The sequence below is a fragment of the Saimiri boliviensis genome, chromosome 17 (assembly GCF_048565385.1).
Source record: "Saimiri boliviensis isolate mSaiBol1 chromosome 17, mSaiBol1.pri, whole genome shotgun sequence".
Taxonomy (NCBI): domain Eukaryota; kingdom Metazoa; phylum Chordata; class Mammalia; order Primates; family Cebidae; genus Saimiri; species Saimiri boliviensis.
In genome coordinates, this window is record NC_133465.1 from 2508217 (window position 1) to 2526788 (window position 18572).

An 18572-nucleotide genomic window follows, 5' to 3' on the forward strand; every position below is an offset into this window, starting at 1 on the left:
CCCAATGCACTCCAGCCCTGGGGACAGAGTGAGACTCCTCTCAAGAAAAAAAAAAAAAAAAAAAAGTTCTTGTCAAGGTCACCAATGGCTTCCACTGGCTAAAACCAAGATCAATTCTTTCTCTCAGCCCTCATCATCTTACTTGACCTACCTGCAGCATGAAGATTTACTCCTGTTTTTTTTTTTTTTTTTTTTTTTTTTTTAATGTTTAATAGTTTTAGCTCTTATGTTTGGGTCTGTGATCCACTGTTAAGTTAACTTCTATGTAGGTGTGAGGGAAGGCTCCTCCTTCATTCTTTTGCATATGGATATCCAGTTGCTTCAACACCATTTGTTAAAAAACAAATCAACAAACAAAAAAAGAAACAAAAAACCTGTTATTTTGCCCACTGAATCGTCTTGGTACTCCTGGTGAAAATCAATTAACTATGAATGTATTCCACTGATCTATATGCCTAGCCTTATGCCAGTACCACAATGTCTTGATTACTGGAGGTTTGTGGTAAGCTTTGAAACTGGAAAGTATGAGTCTCCAACTTTGTACCCGCCCCCCCCACCGCCCGAGATTGTTTTGGCTATTTGGGGTCCTTCCATTTCCATACAAATTTTAGAATCAGTTTGGTAATTTCTGTAAAAAGAGAAAAAAGGCAACAGGAATTTTGATAGGGATTGTTTTGAAGCTTTAGATCAACGTGGGGAGCACCATCATCTTCACAATGCTAAGTCTTCTAATCCATGGACATGGGATAGCTTTCCATTTATCTAGGTCTTTAATTTCTTTCAGCGATATTTATAATTTTCCATATGTTAAATCTTTCACCCTCTTGGTTAAGTTTATTCCTAGATATTTTATTCTTTCAGATGCTACTGTTAAGAATAATGATTCTTCTAATTTCCTTTTCAGGTCATTTATTGCTAGTGTATAGAAACACAACTGATTTTTGTGCATTCCCTTTGTATCCTGCAACTTGGCTGAATTCATTTATTAATTAGCTCTAGTAATTTTTTGGCGGCTTCTTTAGCACTTTTTTTTGGGACGGTGTCTCGCTCTGTTGCCCAGGCTGGTGTGCAGTGATGCTCTCTTGGCTCCCTGCAACCTCCACCTCCCAGGTTCGAGCAATTCTCCTGCCTCAGCCTCGCAAGTAGCTGGGATTACAGGTGTGCGCCAACACGCCTGGCTAATTTTTCTATTTTTAGTAAAGACAGGGTTTCACTATATTGGCCAACCTGGTCTTGACTCCCGGCCTCAAGCTGATCCACCCGCCTTGGCTTGCAAAGTGTTAGGATGACAGGTGTGAGCCATTGCGCCCAGCCGGTACTTTTTATACATAGGATCATACCATCTGCAAATAAAAGATAGTTTTACTTCATCTTTTCCAATTTGGATGCCTTTTAGCTCTTTTTCTTATCTAACTGCCCTGGCTAGAACCTCTACTATAATGCTGAGTAAGTGGCAAGAGCAGATATCCTTGCCACTATTCTTAGGAGAAGCATTTGGTCTCTGGTCACTGAGTATGATGTAATTTGTGGTTTTCATAGATACTCTCTCTTTTTTTTTTTTTTTGAGACAGTGTCTCACTTTGTTGCCAGGCACCAGGCTGGAGTGCAGTGGCATGATCTCGGCTCACTGCAACCTCTGCCTCCTGGGTTCAAGCAATTCTCCTGCCTCAGCCTCCTGAGTAGCTGGGACTACAGGCGTGCGCCACCACGCCCAGCTAATTTTATTTTTGTATTTTTAGTAGAGAGGAGGTTTCACTATGTTGGCCAGGATGGTCTTGATCTCTTGACCTCATGATCCGCCTGCCTTGGCCTCCCAAAGTGCTGGGATTACAGGCTTGAGCCACCACGCCCGGACCTCACAGATGCTCTTTATCAGCGTGTATAATCCTTGGTGCAGGGTTGTTTGCTAGTATTTTGCTGACTTTTACATATGGGTCTGCAATTCTTTCCTTCCTTCCCTCCCTCCCTCCCTCCATCCCTCCCTCTAGTATTTTGCTGACATTTACATATTGGTTTATAATTTATTTCCCTCCCTCCCTTCTCTCCCTTCCCTTGCTTCCCTCCCTCCCTCTCTTCTTTTCCTTTCCTTTTTCTTTCTCTGTCTCCTTTCCCTTCCTTCCTTCGTCTTTTTCTATCACAATTCACAGCAGCCTCAATCTCCCAACCCCCTCTCTCCTCTTTTCCTCCTTCCTTCCCTCCCTCCCTCCCTCCTTCCCTCCCTCCCTCATTTCCTTCCCTCCCTCCTTCCTTCCCTTTTTTTCTCCTCTTCCTCCTTTCCTTTCTTCCCTCCCTACCTCCCCTCTCCCTCCCTTCCTTGCACAATCACAATTCACTAGATCCTCAACATCGCTTCCTCCCTCCCTCCCTCTCTTCTTTATCTTTTTCTTTCTTTTTCTCTCCCTCCCTTCCCTTCTTCCTTTCTTTTTCTTTCTCTTTATCACAATTCACTGCAGCCTCAACCTCCCAACTCCCCCTCTCTTTCTCTCTCCTCTTTTCTTTTCCTCCTTCCCTCCCTCCCTCCCTCCCTCCCTCTCTCTCTTTCTCTCTCTCTCTCTCTCTCTCTCCTTTTCTTTCAACAGGGTCATGCTCTGTTGCCCACACCTGCTTACAGTGGCACAATCACAATTCACTGCAGCCTCAACCTCCCAATCTCAAGCAGATCCTCCTACCTCAGTCTCCCACAAGCGGGGACTACAGGTAAGAACCACCATGCCCAGCTAGATTTTTTGCTTTTTATAGAGACAGGGTCTCCCTACGTTGCCTAGACTGGTCTCAAACTCCTGGGCTCAAGCAATCCTCCTGCCTTGGCCTCTCAAAGTACTGGGATTACAGGCATGAGCCACTGCACCTGGCCTATATTTCCTTTGTGATGTTTTAGTCTGGTTTGGGTATCAGGATGATACTGAATTCACCTTTTTTTTGTGGGGGAGGGGGTTGGTAAGAGACAGAGTTTCATTCCATCAAGCTTGAGTGTAGTAGTGTGATCACAGTTCACTGCAGCTTCAAACTTCTGGGCTCAAGCGATCCCCTCCTTGAAACACTTTCTTTACACGCAACCTGGAAAATCCCTCTTCTTTATTCTCTCCTGCCTCACTGGTTGCTCCTTCCCATCTCCGCAGTCTACAAATGTTTGAATGTCCCAGGACTTGGGCTTTAAATCTCTTCTCTTTTTCTCTCTACCTTCATTTTCTAGGTAATCTCATTCAGTCTCATGGTATTAATTACAATCTATATGCTGATGGCTCACAAATTTATACCTTCAGCCTAGACCTTCCCATGAACCCCAAATACATACATATATATATACATATCTGCTCAACAACTCCACACGAATGTGGCAGAAGTATCATAAACAATATAACTAATCTGTAACCAAAATAAAGCCAACAGGGGTCCACAGGGGTTGGGAGGAGGCAGCAATATAACCAAAACTGAGCTCCTGATTTCTCTTCCAAACTAGCTTCTCTGTTTTTTTCCGTCTCTGCAAACAGCAACTTAATACCTCCAACTGCTCAGACCAAAACCTTAACAGTCATTCTCGACTACTCTCTTTCATGTACCACATACAATCCACCAGCAAATCCTGTGTCAGCTCAACCTCCAACATAAATCCAGAATCCAACCACTTCTCCTTCCAAAACCACTCTAGTTTAAGCCATTGCCATTTCTTGCCTGCATTATCACTGGAGTCTTTTAACTGGTCCCCTGTCTACCACCCTGGCCTGTATTCTCTTGTGTCTACTCTTAGCCATCAGCGATCCTTTTAAAATATGAGTCCAATCACACTACTCTTCTATATTCAAAACCCTTTGGTCGTTTCCCATCTCAGCCACAGCCAAGCGCTCCAGTGGCCTACGAGGTCTCACAGCACCTGGCCTCCCATCTCCTCTGATTTCCCCTCCTACCATCCGTTCTTGCCTTCTCCCCCACCGTTCCCCAGTGACTTTGGACTCCCTGATTTTCCTGGAACGTGCTAGCCTCGGTTTCGCCTCAGAGTCTGTGCACTTGGCATCATCCCCTTTGTCCCTAATGCTCTTCCCCAGACACCTGCACAGCTGTTTGTCACTTCCTCAGGTCTCTGCTCAAGTATCTTTACCTCCTAAACACCCTAAGTGAAAACAGTAACCATCACTTCCCTATCCTAGGGCTCGCTTTCACCATACCCCGTTTCATCGTTCTCTACTGCCTTTGTCACGATGCAGTTCCCTGTTTGACCATGCCTCTAAGCTAGAATGAATGCTCATGAGGGCAGGAACTTTGTTTTCTTCCAGCCTGTAACAGAGTTCCGAGAGAGCTTTCTGTGGTAATGGAAATGTTCTACATTTGCACTGTCCAATAAAACAGCAACTAGCACATGTGGTTGCTTAGCACTTGAAATATAACTGGTGTGACTGAGGAGTTGAACCATTTATCTTACTCTTTTTAAATTAACCAAAATTTAAATCTACAGTCACATGTGGTTACTACATTAGACAGCAAAGCCTAGGACAGTAGTTACTCAATAAATACACAGAGATACTCAAATAATTGTTGAACGAATGGAAGGAAAAAAGAAATATGACTTTTTTCATCTTTAACTTTTTATTATAGAAATTTTCAAACATCCACAAAGGCAGACAATAGCAAAATGAACCCTCTTCTACCTATCATCAATCTGAAGGCTCTTCTACCCTGAAGTAAGTATCAGTGGACACCGGCATCTCAATCTGACTTCCAACAATGATTACATTCTTGGAAAATACGGAATCTGTATCATCCAATGTTTATGTCAAACAGCGCCTCAGAAGGCCCTTTACACGTTATAGAGAAATTACTGTAGAATTACATCATGCTTATGTTGAGGGGTAAACCAGTAAGCTAATGAATGTTTGAGGCATGTTTGTGAGAACGCTAGAGAACCACATGTGCACTTTTATATCAAATACCTGATTGTTCTTTTCAACATTTGTTTTCTCCACCTTAATTTTGATCAAAGTCACGTTCTTAATTTTGTGACTACAGAGAATTAGAGAGATCTTCACTCTTGTTAGGTAACACAAATTCTTTGGGCAGGGGATTTGGTTTTACCAGCCTTTATAAACCTAGCATCTGGCATAATAAAGGTGTCCTTTTGTTGCTGCTGTTGTTGTTGTTGGTAGAAACAGGGTCTCACTATACTGTCCAGGCTGGTCTTGAACTCCTGGACGCAGGCTATCCTCCTGCCTTGGCCTCCTAAAGTACCGGGACTATAGATGTGAGCCACTATGCTCAGACTAATAAATGTTAACTGAATAAAGCTTACAACTGTATAAAAGTGATACCTGTGAATTGTCAGAGTGCTAAAAGATACAGTAGATCTCAAATTTCCTAAACAGATAGAGATTTGAAAATTAAATGCTCAAAGAATTTTGAAACTTGTCCAATCAGAAGGGACTATAATGTGCCAGAAAGAAAACCAGACTGGGAGCATGAACACAGGTCTCAAGTGTTCCAACTCACTAAGCGGGTAATCTTACAACAGGCACATACTTCCTTCGGGCTCCAGTTTCCTCACTTGCAAAAAGAGAGTTTGGACTCGATGGTCTCCAAAGATGCTATCCAAATTGTAAGTTATTGGGATACAGGTGGTGTTTAGCTACGTGACTAAGTTCTTTAGCGGTGATCTGTGAGATTCTGAGGCACTCATCACCCGAGCAGTGTGCACTGCACTGTATCTGCGGTCTTCTATCCCTTGCCCCTCTCCCATTCTTCCCTGTGAGTCCCCAAAGCCCACCGCACCATTCTTGTGCCTTTGTGTGCTCATAGCTTAGCTCCCATACATCAGTGGGAACATATGATGTTTAGTCTCCCATTCCTGAGTTGCTTCAGTTAGAGTAATAGTCTCTAATCTCATCTAGAGCACTGCAAGTGCTGTTAATTCATTCCTTTTTATGACTGTATAGTATTCCATCATATACATACACCACAGTTTCTTTATCCATTAGTTGACTGACAGGCATTTGGTTGGCTCCCCAATTTTGCAATTATGAATTGTGCTGCTATAAATATGAGCGTGCAAGTATCTTTTTCAAGTCATGACTTTTTTTTCTGTGGGTAGATATCCAGTAGTGACATTGCTGAATCAAATGGTAGTTCTACTTTCAGTTCTTTAAGGAATCTCCACACTGTTCTCCCCAGCAGTGTGGAAGTGTTCCCTGTTCACCACAACCATGCTAGCGTCGACTGTTTTTTGACTTTTGATTACGGCCATTCTTGCAGGAGTAAGGTGGTATCACACTGTGGTTTTCATTTGCATTTCCCTGATCATTAGTGATGTTGAGCATTTTTTCACATGTTTGTTGGTCATTTGGATATCTTCTTTTGAGAACTGTCTATTCATGTCCTTAGCCTACTTTTTGATAGGATTGTTTGGTTTTTTTCTTACTGATTTGTTTGAGTTTGTTGTAGCATCTGGTTATCAGTCGTTTGTCAGATGTATAGATTGTGAAGATTTTCTCACAATACATACACATTTTTGAAGATGCCTATAAACTTCCCCTTTCTTTGCTAAATCATTTTTTTTTTCCTATACGTTACTTTTAAAGGAGCAACACATTAATACCAAGACCTCATGCCTACTTTAGTGGAGAGGTAATGTCTCCATTTCTTGAGGAATGCCAAATTCTATACTTGAGGCCACTAAAATACTGCTGGGATCCTGTGTTTAATTCATACTCGGATCAGCTGACACTGGGCTTATTAGTACAAAAAGTGTAATTCTGGCCACATATTTGCCTAGCAAACTCTCCAGGTATCACTTCTGTTTGAAAAAGTTTCTTCAGTATTTCTAAGCCAATTATTACCTCGTTCCTTGCTAGCCCTGTAAAATGTACTGTTTTAGGCTTCGTTCTGAGGCTTTACCTTTTTTTTTTTTTTTTTTTTTTTTTTTTTGAGACGGAGTTTCGCTCTTGTTACCCAGGCTGGAGTGCAATGGCGCGATCTCGGCTCACCGCAACCTCCGCCTCCTGGGCTCAGGCAATTCTCCTGCCTCAGCCTCCTGAGTAGCTGGGATTACAGGCACGTGCCACCATGCCCAGCTAATTTTTTGCACTTTTAGTAGAGACGGGGTTTCACCATGTTGACCAGGATGGTCTCGATCTCTCGACCTCGTGATCCACCCGCCTCAGCCTCCCAAAGTGCTGGGATTACAGGCTTGAGCCACCGCGCCCGGCTGGCTTTACCTTTGTTTAAACAAAGTAGTAGTACTAAAGTCATGCTCTGATGTTTTTTAAAGCAAGAAAGCCGAAAGAAATGAGGGCCAGTTGTGTGCACCTTACCTTGACACTCCTGTTTGATGAAATTTCTAGACTTTGCATTTAAAATGTGGCTTGGCTTTTGCTTCCTGTTCTGTGCAGCTTCCACAATAGTGAGCCCGAGCTAGCAACCAAATGCTGATATTGATGCCATACCTGGGTCTAAACACCGATATACATACAATGGCAGCACTGTTGGTGGAAAATGTCTTAAAGAAGCAGAAACTACCACGTAGTTCCAATAAAATTCTTATACATGGTATATAAAATGATCCTGCAGTTATTAAAACTGGAATTTAATTGGCCCCCAGTAGGTATTTTCTTTGAGTTTTTTAAAAAACACCATTACTGTGCCCCAAGAAACCTAATTCCATGCTATATCTTCAATCATAATTTCAATTTTAAATTTTCATGTAGGTATGCATTTATTAGACAGGGTCTCACTCTGTAGCCCAGGCTAGAGTGTAGTGGTATGATCTTGGCTCACTGCAGCTTCAACCTCCTGGTCTCAGATAATTCTCCCACCTCAGCCTTCAAGTAGCTGAAACTACAGGCATGTGCCATCACATCCGGCTAATTTCTTTTTGCTTTTGTAGAGATAGGGTTTCACCATGTTGCCCATGCTGGTCTCAAACTCCTGGGCTCAAGTGATCTGCCTGCCTCGGCCTCCCAAAGTGCTGGGATTATGGGTGTGAGCCACAATGGCTGGCCAATTTTAAAATTTATGTACTTCATACATATGTCCCCTCTAAAATAATCATAAATCTATGTGTAATAAGTTTCACCAAACTTTTAAGAAACATTATCCAGATCTCAAATAACAGCAATATTTTAAAGTAAAACTAAAAACAAAATACTGCCCTGAACAGAAGGCATATATGATCCAACAACTCATTCATAGAGGCAGGTTCAAATCAGACTATAAAACATGTTATTAACTATCAATTGAACCACTGGAAAAATACATGCCAATAGTAAGAATATCATCCTGCCAGACTGGGCGCCGTGGCTCATAGCTGTAAGCCTAGCACTTTGGGATTTGCTTGAGCCCAGGAGTTCAAGATCAGCCTGGGCAACGTGGTAAAATCCCGTCTCTACAAAAAATACAAACATTAGCTGGGTGTGGTGGTGCCTCTGTATAGTTCTAGCTGCTTGGGAGGCTGAGGTGGGAGGACCGCTTGAGCCCAGGAGGTTGAGGCTGCAGTGAGCTGAGATCACACCACTGTACTCTAGCCTGGGCATCAGAGTGAGATCCTGCCTCAAAAACAAACAAAATAAATACATAAAAACAAGAACTATATAAAAAATATCTATTACCATTAACATAAGGGTAGCTTGAGACATCTCTTATTCACACTGAGATCTAAATGCATACAATTCCACCACATCACCCGTCCATATTAACCACTCACCAATTAAATTAAAGTAAACCACCTTGTCAGAAAGCCTGCCTCTTCTCTATTTCTCAACATTATCGGCTTTTAATAATTTTCACTGAATTAGTAATTACTTGTTTATGGCATTATCCAATGTCTTAGATACAAAAGTTCAGCATGTGGCAATGTCAGTTATAGACATGTCCTGATGGCAAATGAAAGAAGAAATTTAACCCATCAAAGTGGTCATCAAAAGAGCAAAACGTATTATGCCTTTCCTTAGACACTCCTGGCTAGATTCAAAGTGACAGGACAAACCAGATCAAAACTAAACAGAGCTAGAAGCAACATATAAAATCCTAATGAACCCTTGGAAATCCAGGTATTGATCTGTTGACATCTAGACTCAATTAGTCCTTTCAGAACAAAATATCTCACGAAGTGACAAGAAACTAGTTTGTGATCTGGGATATGAAAAGAATAAAACCAGTCACTTTATATAGCTTATTGCTAAGTGCAGTTATATCACAATACGAGGATCTTGTGAGGATTAAATCAAGACACATGCCAAGTACCTATCTACGTAGTCCAGGGACTGGCACGCCACTAGTGTTTAGCAAATCCTGGTCCTTCCCTGATTTTTTAAAAAGATCATCTGATGGTTTTAAAATAAAACAAAACAAAAGCCTTAAATGGTGACACAGACAACACATCTGAAGAGAACTTAATGTTATAAAGTAGCAGATAGGATCATGACAATAACAAACAGATACTGAAAACGTTTCTGAATGGCTCATCCTTCATGGTCATTTACAACCTTCATGTTTTGTGAGACTGCCTTTAGGAATGAGCTTTGACAAGAAATAGGCCAAATGTAAAGTAATTCCGTTTGGAAGTAAGATCCTGCAATGCTTTTCTGCAGCAGGGAAACAGTTCCTCTCGTAAAACCTTCACCACTGGCTATACTTCACCCTTTCGGCAATTCCAGTTTCCAAACTGGTAACAAAACTATAAAGCTAATTTTTTCATTAGAATTGTTAAGTGATAGAAGTTCAATAAATCATTTGCCTTCTAAGGAAAAAAACTGTTTTCTAACACAAAATACTTTTTCTCGTTCTATGAAAATAAAGCTTACTTATTCACAAACTGAAAACCGTAATACTACAGTGAAATCTCTTTATGGCTCAATAATGAAATATTTAATAAATAAAAGTATGGAAAGAACAAGACTTGGTCTAAGAAATCCTGAGATTAACTACCAGTGTTGCCTTCTACTCTATGATATTAGAAAGTTACTTCGCAGGGTCTCAGTTGCTTCTAAGGTTCTCTTCAGCTCTAAAAATAAGATTATTTATGATATCAGATACTATCTTCGATGGCCCACATACATACATATGCATATATATATGCAAGTTTTCATATATGTGAAACCCATCATGACCATATTAAAAAACACACAAAACTCATACACAAACACACCACTGTTTAATAATACAAATATGCTCTCTCTCTCTCGCTCTCGCTCTCGCTCTTGCGCTCCCCCTCCGTCTCTCTCTCTCTCTCTCTCTCTCTCTCTCGCTCCCCCTCCGTCTCTCTCTCTCTCGCCCTCCATCTCTCTCTCTCTCTCTCTCAAAAAAAAAAAAAAAATACAAATATATTTTAAAAGTTATAGTAACTTAAAGCCCATTAAGAAACAAAGAATAAAACTGTGAATGAGTATGTGTGTGTAGAGCGGGAGTGTTCTGACCCCACACATCATTCTCAGTAGTTAGGGCATTTACACAGCTTCAAGACACCTGAATTAACCAAGTAAGCCTTTAAACCCTTACAATGGAACATTAAAATTCAATGTGGCTATAATCTCTTCTTTACAAAACATGAACCCAAAGAGTCTGGCTTCAAGTATGGTTTTAAAAAAACTGAAATGTATTATATTCACCACCCAGCTCTTCCATATGACCACGTTAAACACACACACACACACACACACACACACACACACACACACACACAAATGAAAACTCACAGGCCCATTGTAATATATTGAACCACTTCTGAATGCAACACTTAGCTCAGGCCTGCTACTCTAACAAATAAAGGAAAGCACTTTATGAAGCCAGTTTAATTGGGAGGTGGCAGAAAACACACAGCCATTTTCTTCAGCCTTATCACTGAACTGGCTTCAGCTCCAATCTCTGGCAAATCCCACTCAACAGAAGAAATTAACCAGGTCAGCAGAACAGGTGCTACCTTGTGTCTGTCAAGGGCCTGGCATCACCACAATTACTTGCACACAATGAAGCGGTAATCTTTATAGATCATCTCTCCCAAGAAGCATATCGGGGAGGGGGGAGGAAAACTGAAGGGTAGAGGGGGTGGGAAGAAGAAGGGGAACGGGAAGCAAAGAGAAAAGGCAAGAAAAGAAAATGAATGTGCAGCTGCCTTGCAGCTCAGCAGATGTCGGAATGTGATGTACGAGGCTAGGATAAGCTGTCGTAGCCTGCTGCCAAAGAGTGGTAAGTGATTAAAGCCTGCACAGTTCTAAGCACCATATTTAGAATCTGCAGGGTTTCAAGACTTGCACCCATTCCTTGCTGTGCTGCCAGATGTTGGCAACTGGTCCAGTTCCTACTGACTCTGCATGGATTGCAGCAGTTGGTGTAGCAGCAAAGCAATCTGGAATGCTTCCGGAGATGCTGTACATTAACAAGTGTCACCCATCATTCACCTTTACGGAAGGCTGAAACAACTCCAATTTGCTGCCACTTCCCTCTTGGGAAACAGCCAAGATAAAGTTGTGCCTGGCAGCCCCATTTGTTTCACTCAGGTGTTCCAGCTGCCTTGCTGACCTCTATTAGTTTAAGTTTTAATTTAGATTAACCCCAGCACCCCAATTAACCGGCAAGGGGAAAAGCTAAGATGTGACTAGTCATAACTCTGAAATCAGAATTTATCGAAGTTAAAATTATTAATTGGGATGAAGGGCCAATCAAGTAATGCTACTTCTTTTTAAACGGACCTCCAGGCAAAAAAAAAAAAAAAAAAAAAAAAAATCTTTCAGAGTAAGGATTGCCAATAGAGGCAACTTCTCCCCCGTAATTTCAGTTTATTTTATTAAGCCTATTTAATTTACGACGCACTTTCCATCGAACAATATACACTTCAATTAATGAGGACTGGAACATTTTTGATTGTCTCCCGTGATCTCACACAATTATACAGCATTAATATCCCATATCAGGTACTTCCTTAGACGCTCCAGAACAAAATAGAGTTCCTTACTCTTCTGACAAATGAATGTAATAAGAGAAGTGGGAAAAAGAATCAGGACTTCTGACAGGGAACAGCGGCAGCCACACCAATCCTTTTTCCTATACCCTTTCATCATTACTTTTAAGACTTACTTATGGCAATAATTTTATCAAACATTACAGAATGAATTAAAAAATTAATAGAAAGTCAATCTTTCTCTTTTTAGGGCAAAACCAGAGGTATCCCCAATATAGAATCACTTGTTCTATATTGACTTTACATGTAATTTTCCTGAGAAGTCCCTTTCTTCATATTCATATACACAGTACAGCAGTCATGGCTAAACCCTCAACAAGCAGTCGCAAATTACTCGGCAAAAGTTAGCACGTCAAAAATTTGACAGAGAAAAAAATTATCTTGATAAACAACGGCTGAACAATAACTGGCATATCACTGCTGAACAGAGTCCTTGATTCTCCACTAAGCTAGAAAGGGTACAGCAAGCTTAACACACTCTCTATTAAGAAGTATCAGTTATCAAGAGACTCAGGAATACAGGAAGTTATTTCAGTTCTTTAGAACAGCCCGAATGTTTAGTCTATCTTAACAGTCTCCGGCAGGCATCATTAAAAAGAACAGCATGCCAGCAGAGAGTAATGTCAGGGAAAGAAGTGAGGGAGTCTGTGAAAACATATTGAGAACTGGACTATATTTCAACTTCTACCAGTTCTGTCTTCAATGCCCTATACTCTTATTATGATCAACAGTTGCAGACATTCTCAGTACATACTTAACTGACTTCAACAGGCACAAAAAGATATTAAGAACAGATTTAACAGTAATAGAATCAGTAGCGCAACTCAAGAACTCTGGGATCCCAGCCCTCCAGTTCCACATCCCATTCTAATAGCAATGGGACAAGAAACCAAGCACCTCACAGATCCTCCATCCTCAAGAATGGCTCAGAAAGAAGAAGCCACTTGACTCAAAGAAAAACCTAAAACTGCTCTACAGATAATTTACACTCAAGCAACAACTAACAAAGTAACTATAGCTGTTTTCATTTCAAAGTGAAAACATAAAATAGAAGAAAAGCAACAAATCCACAATGACACTCAATTTTGAATGTGGGAGTGCTAATCACTGTCTGACTCCATCCTTCCAAAATAAGTGACGTTTCTGTTCAGACAATTTTATAAGCTGCTTTAAAATGCTAAAACCTTTTGTAATGAGAGGTGTGTAAGTCTCACCTGGTGGTAAAAGTCATCATCATCAAAGATTTCTTCATCCAAGTCCTTCAGATGAGCATTGGCAGGGGCTTGAGGAAGGATCTCCTACATTAACAAGGAGTAAGAAAAGACTGAATCCCGGTAAGGTTATCTAACGTAGCTACTATAAATAATATGTAGAATAGTCAAAGCACTGTTTTCTTTAAGATACAGAAAGTTCTTAAAATTAAAAAATGAAACAGTCCAATATAAAAACAGGCAAAAACATTAACAGGCAGTTCACAGAAAAAGAACTATAAATAATCATATGAAAACATGCTTACTCTCATTCTAATTAAGTATGTGTAAATTAGAATGAGCAGATACCATTTTCACCTCTAAGAATGGCAACACTTAGTACTAAAGAACACAGCTGGAGGGACTGGAAATTAATGCAGCCTTTTTGGAGGCAATTTGGCAACATCTATCAGAATTCAGTGTCTTTTCTTTAAGACTTCCACTTCAACAAATCTACCTACATGTTTATACGAACACACAATAAATGTACAGGAATCTTTCCTGTAGCACTGTTTCTAAAACTGGAGACAACATAATTCAACCCTTGTTGAATAAATGATAGTGCATATCCATAAACGGAATACCCTGCAGTCATTAGGAAAATGAGGTAGATCCCTAGGTAACAAATGGAAAGAGTATCTAGGATACGTCAGATTTTGGAAGTTGCAAGACTTTAAATACGCTTGTAGTATTTTGCATATTTGTACACACACAAATGTCTATCTCATTTGGTTAAAAAAGGCAACCATATTTACATATATATATATATTTATTATATAGTTACACAAATAGAAAAAACCAAAAACTTGTTACAACTATTAATACTGGTAAAACCTGAGGAGTGAAATTTTCAGAGTAGAGAATTTTACTTTTCATTTTAAGTTGTTATAAACTAAAAAAGCATTAGGTATATATTTCTTCTATAATTAAAAAGAATTAAATGTTTCCTTTAAACAAAAGAATTTGACTATTCCACATTGGGACCCGTTCTAAAGTACCTAAACGGCAAAGATTGAGCCTAAAGTACACACTTGTTTCCATATTGACATTTCTACAGAAGTAGCTTTAAAATTGGATTTTGAAAATTGGATTATGACTGCTTCCACTACCAGACTCCTGCATCAAACTCAAAATTAAGAGACACTGACACACACAGGAGTTAATAGAAGCACCATTTTCAAAAACTTTCTCCTTTAACATACACTCAAATTTCTCTCGACAATAAAGCAAAGTAGCCTTGCTTTCCTTTCTCTCACTAACCTCTTATACAAACAGGTAACAGCTACAAGTTTGTCAGCTAATTAGCCTCCTAGAAACTATTCCCCGGAATCACTCTGCATCACAGTTATTACCGGTTCTCCTGGAAAACTCTCTGGGACAGGCTGAGCTGCTGGTTCAGGTTTGCCAAGCACTCGATAGACTGAGCGCTTGGTCTGTGTCCTTCGAAGTAATCTCTCTTTGTCCATCAGAATATGATCGATCTGAGTCAAGATTGAGCGTTCAAAGGCACCAAAACCCTGCAACAACATTAAGCAGTGTCAGATAATGCAGAAAATCAGTGCTGAAGGCAGCTACATTGGTTTCTCTATCTTTCTGTGTCACCAGAAAGACAATCGTCTTTTCAGGAGAGACTTTCTGTAAAGGACTGAGTTTGTGAGTGGCTACAATTGTTCTTTAAAAAAAAAAGTTAGTCTTAAGCAGGTTATATCACTTTTCTATGCACAGAGATTAACTTCTGATACTTTAATAATTATTGCTTTGAAATTCACTCCTTTAAAGTATTTTGTATTTTCAGCACTTGAACACTTATAAAGCCTCAATTTTAAGGATAAAACATTCTTTCTACTAAAGTTAAAATCCCAAGTCTGAATCGTATAAACCCCAATGCCAGAAGTTCAGCAGATTTTGCTATAGAAATGAATGGTTACCATTACAACATGACAACATCCATGTAAATGAGCTGTGGCTCCAATTTTTTAAAACTGCTTCAGGTTGCCACAACCTAGCTTGCACATACATGCATGCATACACACACTTGCCTTCCCCAGTTTTCCAGAAGCCAGCTTGGTTTTATCGTGCCATTTCTGAAGTGTGCGGTTCCTGAAGACTGTAAAGTCAGCAAAGCGCTTTGCCATGAAGCGGGGATAGTCATCCATCTCCAGCTTCCTCTTTGCAGGGACCCTTTTTCGTTGCTGCTTCTTCTCTTCTACCAGCTCATCATCTTCACTAGAAATTTCCTCACTAGAAAACCAGTAAGAATACTACGGCCAATGTAAACAAACATTACTTAAATTTAAAAAACTAGGCTCACATAAAGGAGACAGAATATTTAGGCCTCCTGTTCCGTCTCCATTTAAAATAACACCAAAGATATAAGGATAGCTTTTGCTGTTGAGAAGAATGTTCGTAAGATCAATCAAAGACTAGAGTAACTTTTTTTTTTTTTTTTTGAGACAGAGTGTCGCTCTTGTTACCCAGGCTGGAGTGCAATGGCACGATCTCGGCTCACCGCAACCTCCACCTCCTGGGTTCAGGCAATTCTCCTGCCTCAGCCTCCTGAGTAGCTGGGACTACAGGCACGCACCACCATGCCCAGCTAATTTTTTTGTATTTTTAGTAGAGACGGGGTTTCACCACGTTGACCAGGATGGTCTCGATCTCTCGACCTCGTGATCCACCCGCCTCGGCCTCCCAAAGTGCTGGGATTACAGGCTTGAGCCACCGCGCCCGGCTAGAGTAACTTTTTTTTTGAGACAGTCTCTGTCACCCAGGCTGGAGTGCAGTGGCGACCTCCATCTCTTGGGTTCAAGCAATTCTCATGCCTTAGCCTCATGGGTAGCTGGGATTACATCTGTGCGCAATCATGCCCAACTAATTTTTTTTGTATTTTTAGTAAAGATGAGTTTCACCATGGTGGCCAAGCTGGTCTCGAACTCCTGGCCTCCAGTGATCCACCCGCCTGGGCCTCCCAAAGTGTTGGGATTACAGGCATGAGCCACCATGCCCAGCCTCACGTAACTTTTAAAATAAATATAAAAAGAACTAGTTTCAAAATATTTTTTAAAAGATAAGCAAACCATCAAAATAAATGAGGTTTTAAAAGAATTATTAGAAATGTGTATAAACCAGGACTGTACTATTACAGAACAATCTTTAAAAATGAAGCATATAATCATATTTCTAGGACCTCAATCCCCAGATCAATAAGGGAAAGGTGTCTCTCTGTAAGCAACTGTTTAGGAAAGATAAATAATATTAGTTGAACCAAATAGAATAGAAGCTGAATGTGAAGAAACTCAAAGTGGTAGGCAACAGAATTCGTGCTAAACTAACCTGCAATGCCATATATGCAACTGCCATGACGGTGTAATACAACCTCCAACCACCTGCCAGTTGTACTCACTGGATTACTAACCCCAACATATAATAGGTGCTCAATAAATGTGAGCTTCCTTTTTGCCCTCCTATCTAGTTCAGTAGACAAAAAATAAAAGACAAGCCCAAGGAAAAAAAAGCAAGCAGGTATCTATAGCAGGTGTAAACAAAGGGGGAAAAATCATTAAATGTAACAATTTCAGGGGGAAAAATGATTATTTTGCTGTTGTTTTCTGACATTTTTCCATCTTTCAAAATAATGGCTTTTATTCAAAGGAGATAGCTGGCTATGACCAGTGATTCGAATCTATGATATGGGCACAGAATGCTTCATAAACATTAATTACGCATTAATATTTAAAATGTGCTTTTGGCCAGGTGAAGTGGCCTATGCTTATAATCTCAGCACTTTGGGAGGCTGAGGTAGAAGCATGGCTCGAGCCCAGCAGTTTAAGACGAGGTGGGGAAACACAGAAAGATCTGTCTCTACAAAAAAAAAAAAAAAAAAACCACAGCCAGGCATGGTGGCAAATGCCTGCAGTCCCAGCTACATAGGAAGCTGAGGCAGGAGGACTGCTTGATCCCAGGAGTTCGAGGCTACAGTGAGCTCTGATCACGCCACTGCACTCCAGCCTGGATGACAGCGTAAGACCTCATCTCTAAAAAGGAAAGTTTTTTATCTTCTAATTCCAATAGATCTAAAGAGAGGCCAAGCCTTTTTTCTAAGACCACAAAGCATATCAGGTACAACTAAATACAATCTAAAATCTAATCACCAACTATGTGCCATTCTGACCACCAGTTAAACATAAGAGACTATATTACTAACATTAATATCTGCCTGAAAAGAACTTGAATTTCTCTTTCATAAATGATGGGAAACTAATCCAAACAAAAAGAAAATAAGCAACTCCATGGTTCTGTTCTCTTACCTTCCCGCATTGGCCTTTTTCCCATCTACGAGATAGCTAGTGTCTGGGTACTGGAAAAGCAACTCTTCCTGAAGATCGACCAGTGACCTCAACAATGCTTTAAGTGCCTTGTGACCTGGGAAATAAAGGACAGAGAATAGGACAATTCATTACCAACAATTCTCCAAAGTAGGTGATGCCTATAACTCATGACCCCTGAGAGTTCTGGCTGTGGCGAGTGAAGGGGAGGCACAGGACACACACAGGAACTAAATACTCTGTGAAATACAGATTCCCAAATGGAAATAACAACATGCCTACCTCGGAGGATTGTTCTGAGGAACAAGCAAGATCATGTGTGTAAGGTGCTTACAAAAGTGTCTGTAAATAGTAAGAGTCCAATGCATTGTTGGCTCCTAAATGGGTTAAGTTTGACAAACTCCTCCCCTGTCGGTCATTATAACCATTCATTTGTTCTGCTGGTGGTGTTTCTTAGGTACTTCCTACAGGTTACCCACTGACCTCCTGGACCCACTGACTTCCTTCTCCCAATCAGCTCCTTGGGCACTTCCTTCTCTTCTCCTAAAGAGCGGGACTTTGTCTAGGAATCCCCCTCACCACCACCTTCCACCCTGCCCCCAGGAGATCTCATTTGCCTCTGGTTCGAGCTGCCACATCCTTCACTCCATCTCTCAACACATATCGCTATGGAAAGTTCCTGTTCACATATGAACACCCAAGCTAATGACGTTCCATTTGCAGTACTGAATTGTCTATTAAAAATGTGGGCATTGAGAATATATTCTTACCTGGTTCTCCTTGTAGCCAATAAGATGTATCTGTAATATAGCTGGTCAAGATTATGTATATAGTCTATGGGTAAAAACTTGGAGAATAAAAACTCGTCAGCTGGGTGCAGTGGCTCACACCTATAATCCTAACACTTTGGGAAGCCGAGGCGGGTGGATCACAAGGTCAGGAGTTTGAGACCAGCCTAGCCACCATGGTGAAACCCCATTTCCACTTAAAAAAAAAAAAAAAAAAAAAAAATACAAAAAATTTAGCTGGGCATGGTGGCGGGTGCCTGTAATTCCAGCTACT

The 18572-nt window shown here is 40.6% G+C and overlaps 1 protein-coding gene across 1 annotated transcript in view; it reads right to left on the reverse strand.

Moving 5' to 3' along the window:
* AATF (apoptosis antagonizing transcription factor) overlaps positions 1–18572 on the reverse strand; it is a 115454-nt gene that overhangs the window by 54741 nt on the left and 42141 nt on the right. The window contains exons 5-8 of the mRNA XM_003929069.3: positions 17493–17607; positions 15225–15426; positions 14538–14702; positions 13150–13233 (exon numbers count right to left, since the gene is read on the reverse strand). Coding sequence (XP_003929118.1) covers positions 13150–13233; positions 14538–14702; positions 15225–15426; positions 17493–17607 — 566 coding nt within the window. The remainder of the gene's footprint in view (positions 1–13149; positions 13234–14537; positions 14703–15224; positions 15427–17492; positions 17608–18572) is intronic.